Genomic DNA, 8948 nt, shown 5'->3' with positions numbered 1-8948 from the left:
AATACTACAAGCCATAGCCGATTGCCAGGAAAAAGGGCAACCGCTTGAAAATTGCAGTTGTTTCTACAATGCAGAAAATGACATCATGACGTTTGCCGTTTTGGAAAAGTATTTGAAATCCAAGGTATATTTTTTGTATGATTCACTGGAGAACATAATATTATTGATTTTGTTCTCCATTACCATAGACAATTATTGGCGCCTCAAATACAAATTATATTGTTTTTCTTAATTCAACTATGATGATTAACACTTACCACATTGATTTTACTGTCATAATTAACATATTATACTACTAGCAATAAATTTACTGTGTCAAACTTTAAAGATACTGAACAAATTCTTATTTCATTATAGGACAGCTTTTTTAATGAAATGAGGCAAAATAGTTTTACATGGATATCCACCACTGGAAAGGATCCCAGAAATTCCTTGACGATTTCGCTGCACTATATATTCGCAAAATCCGGATTTGTTGTTCATCTTATAATTTTTTATGAAAGGATTGGTAATTATTGGTGGCATGGTGCACTCACATTGGAAGACATACCAGCCGAGGGCATTGACGACAATGAAAAGACGGTGAACATATCGAAGTGTGTGACTGGGCAGTATGCACGTGCATTTGATAAGTATGTTATTAAACTAATTCCATGTAACTATGCAAAGTTGCCCCTTTAATATATATATATATAACACAATGTATTTCACAAGTAAAATAAGGGAACATTTATTTATTTATATTATTATTTAAAGAATTATTTGATGAATTATTTATTTACTGCATAGACTACATAATTACAACTACTATATGTATGTATTCACTTCAAGGTCGTAGATATAGACATATACCATGCACATGGAAGACCATACACTACGCTCAAGACATTTTTTTTAGATCATGTAAACATGTATTTATATCAAATGATCCCAATTTCAGTGATTTTATGCATACTGTTTAACAGGATGGGTATTGTATCCAGGAATGTAGATGGTGTAGAGATAAATATACCAAAGTTCCCAATGATGGTATTGCAACAAAAACAGCATTCAGACTTCATTGACTGCAACTACACCAGGGTTAAAGAGTTCCAGAAAAAGAATGGCGCTGATATGAGCAAAGAGGCATTGCTTTTCAGGAATCGTGTACGGACGTTGTTGCTAGATGCAAAGAAAGTGTTTGATAGACTGGGAATTCGAGTTTGGTTGGGCAGCGGCACTTTATTAGGTACATCAGTTGTGATTGTTTAGTTAACCGTGCAGAACCTGAATTTAGCATTTGGATGGCTCGCATCCATGTACAAGTACCTTCTTGAACATATAGGTGCATATAATTTCTGATTTGGCATTTTAAGGTCAAATATTTCAGAAACTATAGTGCAATTTGTCAGCTAAAAGGCTTTTTAAAATATACTTTATAATATTCGAACCTTGGGAAAATCTAGTACATGCACACTAGACATCTCTCGAACTATCAGGTCGCAATAAATGTGTGAATATGTTTAAATTCAATAGTAAGAAAAAATATGAGTTCTAGTTAAATAACACACCAATTTACACAAGCTGAAAGCGTCGTTCAATTGTTGCAAAAATAGAAATAATGTATCAAAGCCCTGCCAGGTTGGCTACAGGGACGCCAATCACCACAGTTAGTGAAACCGAAAATTTTTTGAACAGAGTGTAAGTAAACGCGTACGCATAACAATTCCAAAATGGAACCACCAAGCGATTTAACAATAAAACGCTAGGTCAAAAGAGTTGGGAATAAGTCGAACAGTTACATTTTTGACAATTAGTGTGCAATTATCTGATAAACAAATGTCGCCTACTAATCAGCATTAGCTCGCGAACTGCTGTGGCGATCTGTTGTTCATAAGCAATATTATTAGAAACAAATTAATCTGCATTTAGTAACATCAGTGAAAAGCGTCATTATTGTATGTTTGCTTACGTTCATAATTATATCTTCGAATACGAACGGCAATCACTTCGCACGCGCACACGCACACGCGCACACAAAACGTAAACGATTGACATCACTTAGATAAAAAACGAACATATCCGTAAAGTTACTCTTAAAATCAAAATAGGATAAAATTGTAAAATTATGATTATGATAATTACTACACAGGAGTTGGCGTTTTGTATGTTTGTTTACATGATAATAACGGTCATAGTAAATTGATGTTCGTTCGCATTAAATAATGTAAAGCGAACTAGTATTTTGAATCTGGAACAAAAGCAACTTCACATTAATGTAACTTTATGTCTAATTTTCTGACAGGATGGTTTCGAGAATGTGATACTATGAAATACACTTCAGACGTTGATGTTGAAATGTGGGCAAAGGATTATGACCCCAGAATAATACAGACATTCCAAGATGCTGGATTCTATCTCAGGCGCAACTACGGGAAAGTAAACAAAAAATTAGACTTTTAATTACTTTTAACATATAGTCACATACTGAAGAGACACATGATATTTTGTTGCCAACCTTCATAACACTTATTTGGGACTACAATAGCTTGACATATTTTTATCTGATCGGTTTGAAGTCAAATTTTTTTCAAACATATATGCTGTGTAATCAGTGTGAAATATATATACTTGAACAACAACAACAATAACAACAGTGTAGTTTGTTATTCAAGACATATTTATTCATGTTGTATGTATAGTTACAATAACTCAAACATTTGCATTCAACTGTCATCTGTTCTGGATACCTTATCAATTACTTTGAAATTCTAACTAAGTTACATGTCAGTGGTACTAGGCTTTTCAAGACACTGCTAAAAAATGAAAACAACTAATTAAAATCGCTAAACATATAAATAAATGAATACACTGCCATTGGTGAAAGGTACACTACAAAGGCCCATAGACCACCATAATTCAATTAGAGTACGTTTCCTCCACATGCTGTTAGTTTGAGTTTATGTTATGCCAGAAAATGTATCCTTAAATTACACACACTGGTTGGAACACATACCACGCCTTCATTTATATTCCTACCTACAAGTAATGTCACAAATGTTGTACGATTATTTTGCTTTTCTAAAAAAACAATACATTGTATATGGGAGTGTGTAAACAAAACAATATTTACAATACAACTATCAACTCACATAATTATCACTATAAATTGATGTTTACTAACTTAAATTTGTCATCGTATTTTGTAGCCCGAATTTGGTTTATCAATGGCTTTTATACATAACGTGGGCATCAAACTGGACGTGTATTTCGATTACGAGTCGAATAATCATACATGGTATCTCGTGTCAAGACCTATGCGTCAACATAACTACCAGCAAATTAAGTATGAAAATAGTTGTATACATATTGTCAGACACCAGAATCTTTTTGATTAAGAATGAGACTCGGGTATAAGTCACATATTTACAAACCTATATTTCACAATACAAATGATATTTAAATCAGTTTTAACAATGATATGTTTAGTACGTCTTTAATAATGTATATACATTGTATATGTTATTGGTGCATTAAAACATTATTTATAGATATATTCACATTTTGTTTCAGGGGCATCTTACCTCGATTTACAATCTGTTGGACAGAATTCCTCGAAATGAAGATAAGTGTTCCCTGTGAGACAGAATCATACATCGAACAATCATACGGAAAGCAATGGACTCAGCGTATACAGGAATGGGATTCGCTGAAAAGTCCACCAAACCTTGTGGGAGTGGGAATATGGAATAAAACAGACTCGATGATGTTTGAGTCACATCGGTGTGATCATTGGTGATAATACTATACAGATCTATACGCATTATATTTCTACTTTTAAATGTTGTGGGCTTTTCAGATAATCTGTTTGCGGTAATTGTAATTATTATTTTACTCTCAATAAATTGTGATTTGTTTTTCAGAAATATGATGCAATCGTTTTTATTTATGTGTATGCGTTAAATATTTGAACAAGCTTATAATAAATACCATAATTGCTTACGTATTTATCACACTCCGGATCCAAAAAAAATTAGGCTAAACTTAAGTCTCCCATAAAGAGAAGAAAGAAATGTTCTTGTAAAATACCGATATCTAGAATGATATATATTGGTTAACTTAACTTACACTGTTTGTACGAACATTATAAAAATATATTCTGTTAGCTCTACTTGAAAGTTGTAGACATACTATTAATAACCGATTTAATTACTTTGTTTTATTCAGATAATATTATTACTAAAACAATGAAAATGTTAACTTGAATGCAAAGTAGAAAAACCTTATTGTAACACGAAGTTATTTGGGGCATAATTCTAAATTGAATATTAAAATCACAGTTTAGCGGTTACCCATTAGAAACTCCAGGAGGGTGAAAAAGTTTCAATGATAACATTTTCTTGTTGCTCTTGTGTGCGGGGCGAGAATACCTCGATCAGTTATTATTTCATTATTAAGTGTTTATGTCAATACTAAATTACTACATTACACATTATTTAGTAAGTAAATAACTTTATTGATTTCGTATCCTTATTGGGATCTTGAAAATAATACAATAAATAATGTTGTTTAAATAAACAAAAAGTAACAAAATAAGGTAAACAATTAAAAAATTAGATCAATAAGTGAAACAGAACAAAAGTAAAAAATACAAGAAACGTAATATTGAGTGATTATTTTGGGGCAGCTGGTGGTTTTTTTCAGTGTAATATCTCTGCGGTTAAAGCAATTAAAAATGTATTTTGCATAGTCAGTGATTTCTTTGTTGTCGGTAGAGGTGAGAATTTTTATCATGATTTCTTCTCCAGCTACATCAGCTGAGGATAAGTTATGTTCAGTGAACAGTTTAATCCTCTCCTGTTGGTGTAGTTTGCATTTTAGCAGAAAGTGTTTCTCGTCTTCTACTTCATCAAGATCACAGACTTTGCATTTTCTATGGTTAATGTCAATATCTTTGTACCGCCCCATTTCTATCTGTAAGGTATGGGCTGTGGCTGCCGTTGCCCGAGCAACCTAAACTTTGCTGCGTTCCCGCGCTTTGTTTAGCCTCGTTCAATTGTGGGCGTGCTATGTACACGTGAAAGACGTCTTCTTCCGAATTTTACTACAGGTTATACTAATTGGTACTATAGTTTTGTTGTTTAGACTTGTTCCTGGTTCTTTTAGTGCTTCCACTCGTTTATTTATCTCACGGCAGTTTTTGGTGTTGTGCGCGCTCTGTACGAGGATTGGGGCAGTCGCCATTTTCCGCTTTCACTGGAAGTGATACGCTCGTTTCACTGCATCTAGTTTTTGTCTTTTTCGCTGCCCAAGTATCGTTTATGCTGCCAACGAGGTAGGTAACGTTTGAAGAGCTACTAGAGAATTATTTGAGAAGACCTTTGTTATGTTTTGACTTATTTTTGAAGCCTTATCGATTTAGTTGATTTATCGTTGGCGTAGTTTACATGCTGAGTCGCCGTCAGTCGTGTAGTTGAGTTGACACTCGTGTAGTTGAGTTTACACTCATCTAAAATTATCAGTCGTTTTCTATATGATTATGCAAGTCACATTCCATGTACAGTTTGTAATCTATTCGTATGAGCTCAGATTCATGTATAACTTTACCATATTTTGTGTGTACATGTACGATAGATTTGTCTAGTCTCGCCACTAGGCGGCGCACTATGCTGTATATCATTGCCTATTTATTTGCATAGTAGCACTGGTACTTATGACAATATAAATACGCAAGTTCATGTTATTATTTTCTGAACGTATACTATTGTATTTCACAGTTTTGACGGTGTTACAATCTTCTCAATATTGTTCGTCATGAATAAAGTGAAGGTTACATCAGTATTTTGCGTTGGTTACTGGGGCAGCTACAGTCAAAACTCGACAGTCAACAATTTCTGGTCGAAACTATAGTCATTGCTGTGAGGTCAAAGAAAGGAATTGCCTGCACTATCCACTGCATCATATCGTATACTAAGCTGAACGTCCAGATGTCACTCGGATAGACTTCGTGACAATCAAGACAATCAGTGGACACTCGTAAGCACTGTATACAGCAGATGGAGAATACAGCTATTCTACAGAATACCGTTGACAACAGAAGACTGTTACTTATAGACACAAGATTGCAAGATCCAGTACATTTGAACATTGTATGAAACATACATGTCGTATATAATGTTTGACTTTTGTATACACAAGCAGACAGTGAATGTCATTGATTTAACTATCGAACTTGAACTGTGTTGGAGTTACTTGCTTAAATTCAGTATAGCTCTCAGGTGTCGCCGCCAATGAGAATTGTGTGATATAGAATAATCTGCATACTGAGGATACTCTGCATTTATAATTCAAATATTTGTTGAACTTGGTGTAATTTTAGTGTCATATTGAGGATCTGTGCTATTAGCAAGCTCGACATCTGTACTTGGCTTACTCTTGCGCTCTGTGCTTTTCCGTTGTAGTCGCGATTGTTTGTTTACCACACTCCCAGCCAAATAGTGAGCGCATCTGCCTTTTGAAATCGATTGTGAATTAGTGTTTAGTCAATTTTGATTCAATTTAACCATACAGTTTAATAGTCTCTTTTCAGATATAGCTGATGAGGCCATCACACCAACAGGCATTAGTCCACATGACAATGAAGTGCCACCAGAGACACAGATGGGATTGGGTGGAATTCCAGTTGAAAGTCAAACTGATGAAGAGAAAAGTCAACTGCAGAGGTCAGAAAGAACACGGAAACTTACAGAAAAAGCAATACAGTATAGAAGTGAAGTACTGACAGGTAAATTCTGGGAAAATCATTTTGATCTAATAACCATTATTGATAATGCACAGAAACTTGTAACTGAGCCAACCATAGACGAAGAGAAATTGATAGCAGTCAAATTTGATATTGAAAACCGTCTAGAAGTATTGCAAGATGTGGTTGATGAGCATCTTTGTGTCCTGCCTGGCGAAGAGAGTACAGTGTTGGGAAAGGCTCTCGACAAGGTTTCTGAAAGCTCCAGACAGGCCATCAATCAACTTGATAAAGCTTGAATAGTATTTAACAACAACAAAGACAAAAATGTCTTTGGTCTTCAGAAATTCCAAAACTTCAAGCAGTTCACACCGTTGTCGAGATGCCGCAGCAGAGGCAGCTGCCTTGAAAACTAAGTTGGAGGCCCAAATTCTCCTTAACAAGAAACAAGAAATGATAGAACAAATTGAGTTTGAAGAAAAACAAAGAAGTTTGCAAACAGAAAGGAAAATGTCTAATTTGAGACGCGAATTGGAAGAACAGAAACTAGCTGCCGAGTTGAAGGCAGAAGAAGCAAGACTGAAAGTGTATAGCGATGAAGAAGATGACTCTGATTTGATTCGCAGCACGTCTCAACTGTCAAAGAAAGTGCCTGATCTTAAGCACTTGTTCACAAGTTCAACTGTAAAGAAGGAAAACGTACCTCCTGAGAAATGTGCTCCTCCAACGCCATACACCAAGAACATGAACACAGACACTCAAGCTTACCTACCATCTTCAGAGTTGACAGCAGAAATGTTTGCCCGGACAATTGAGCCGTCTACCTACTCCTGAACCCCAAGTCTTTACTGGAGACCCACTTCAATACCCAGATTGGATATCGTCATTCACCACCTTGATCGGAAGTAGAGGCATTCCACAGGGTGAGAAAATTCATTACCTGAAACGTTATTTAGGAGGCCAGGCAAGGGAAGCAGTGAGTGGATTCTTTCTTCTACGGAGCCAAAATGCCTTTGAGGAAGCAAAATGTGTTCTTAAAAAGAGATTTGGCAATCCCTTCGTCATTGCGGAAGCCTTCAGATCAAAGCTTGATTTGTGGCAAAAGATTCAAACCAGGGACAAAACAGGTTTACGAAGATATGCAGACTTTTTACAGCAGTGTGTTGTGGCTGCTACTGAAATTCGACAACTCCATATACTTGATGACATGAGAGAGAACAGGAGATTAGTATCTAAACTACCAGAATGTTTAGATCATAGGTGGAATTGCTAGAAACAAAAGAGAGCATGGATGTTACCCGTTGTTTCGAGACTTCGCTACCTATGTTATGGAGGAGTCAGAAATATTAAATGATCCTGTCGTAGTCTTTGAACCAAAGCAAGTTAATGCAATGGAACCAGATGGTAATCATACTTACGGGAAGTCGAATAATTACTCTTGTTCGCAACCCTCAAAAAGGTCATTAGCAACTACGGTTCAGACGGTTGATAAATCAAATGAATGCATATTCTGTGATAAGGGAAATCACACTGTTCAAGATTGTCGAAACTTTTCCCTGAGAACCATGGACGAAAGAAGATACTTTATAATGAAGAAAGGCCTCTGTTTTGGATGTTTTGGAGAAGGCCACATGTCGAGACAGTGCACCAACAGGTGTGAGTGCAAGGTTTGCCATACGAAACACCCTACTAGTTTGCATGACAGAGATAAATACTCTAAATCAGGTAACAAGTGTCTGAAACCCATGAGATTGAACAAAGGGAAACAAAGAATCAGTAACCTCCATGGTAGTGCCAGTATGGGTATCGTGCAAGGAAAACCCAGGCAGTGAGATGTTGGTCTATGCTCTGCTCGACACTATGTTAGATGTCACATTTATATTGGACCAGATCGGGGAGGACCTACAAGCACACTCTAGAATTGCGTCTTAGGCAGTGGCAGTCAACCATATGGCGTAGAAACTAAACTCGGTTGGAGCATTGTTGGTGGATCTCACACTCAACTTTCACAGGAATTTGATGCATTTGGTCACACCCACACGGTTGTTAGCAGAACCATGCATGCCCCCATTAAACCTGACGAGCAAACAAATGTGATGTATGTATATAAGACTCCAATCAAAGAAGTCACTATTGCTGAGTATCATAGAAAGAGACTTCAGAGATGAAGATTATAAGACCATGTCGAAATCGTATCAAATGGTATTCGGCAGAGAGAAGATGGGTA

The 8948-nt window shown here is 36.0% G+C and overlaps 1 protein-coding gene across 1 annotated transcript; it reads left to right on the top strand.

Moving 5' to 3' along the window:
• Positions 1-368: 368 nt before the first annotated feature.
• On the top strand, positions 369-3905 carry LOC144350843 (ribitol-5-phosphate transferase FKTN-like). Its single transcript, XM_078008912.2, has 5 exons — positions 369-632; positions 966-1228; positions 2285-2418; positions 3189-3325; positions 3553-3905. The coding sequence occupies exons 1-5, from the start codon at positions 376-378 to the stop codon at positions 3776-3778; spliced, it is 1017 nt and encodes a 338-aa protein (XP_077865038.2). The 5' UTR covers positions 369-375; the 3' UTR covers positions 3779-3905.
• The last annotated feature ends 5043 nt before the right edge of the window (positions 3906-8948 follow it).

Source organism: Saccoglossus kowalevskii, chromosome 7, assembly GCF_978046115.1.
Source record: "Saccoglossus kowalevskii chromosome 7, keSacKowa6.1, whole genome shotgun sequence".
Classification (NCBI taxonomy): domain Eukaryota; kingdom Metazoa; phylum Hemichordata; class Enteropneusta; family Harrimaniidae; genus Saccoglossus; species Saccoglossus kowalevskii.
This window is presented reverse-complemented; position numbering and strand designations above follow the sequence as displayed.

Bases quoted from the DNA above. Each gene is read 5' to 3' on its own strand.
- LOC144350843 (XM_078008912.2), top strand. From the start codon at position 376: ATGAGGCAAAATAGTTTTACATGGATATCCACCACTGGAAAGGATCCC. The intron at 633-965 runs GTATGTTATTAA...ACTGTTTAACAG, and splicing joins TATGCACGTGCATTTGATAA to GATGGGTATTGTATCCAGGA. The intron at 3,326-3,552 runs GTATGAAAATAG...ATTTTGTTTCAG, and splicing joins CATAACTACCAGCAAATTAA to GGGCATCTTACCTCGATTTA.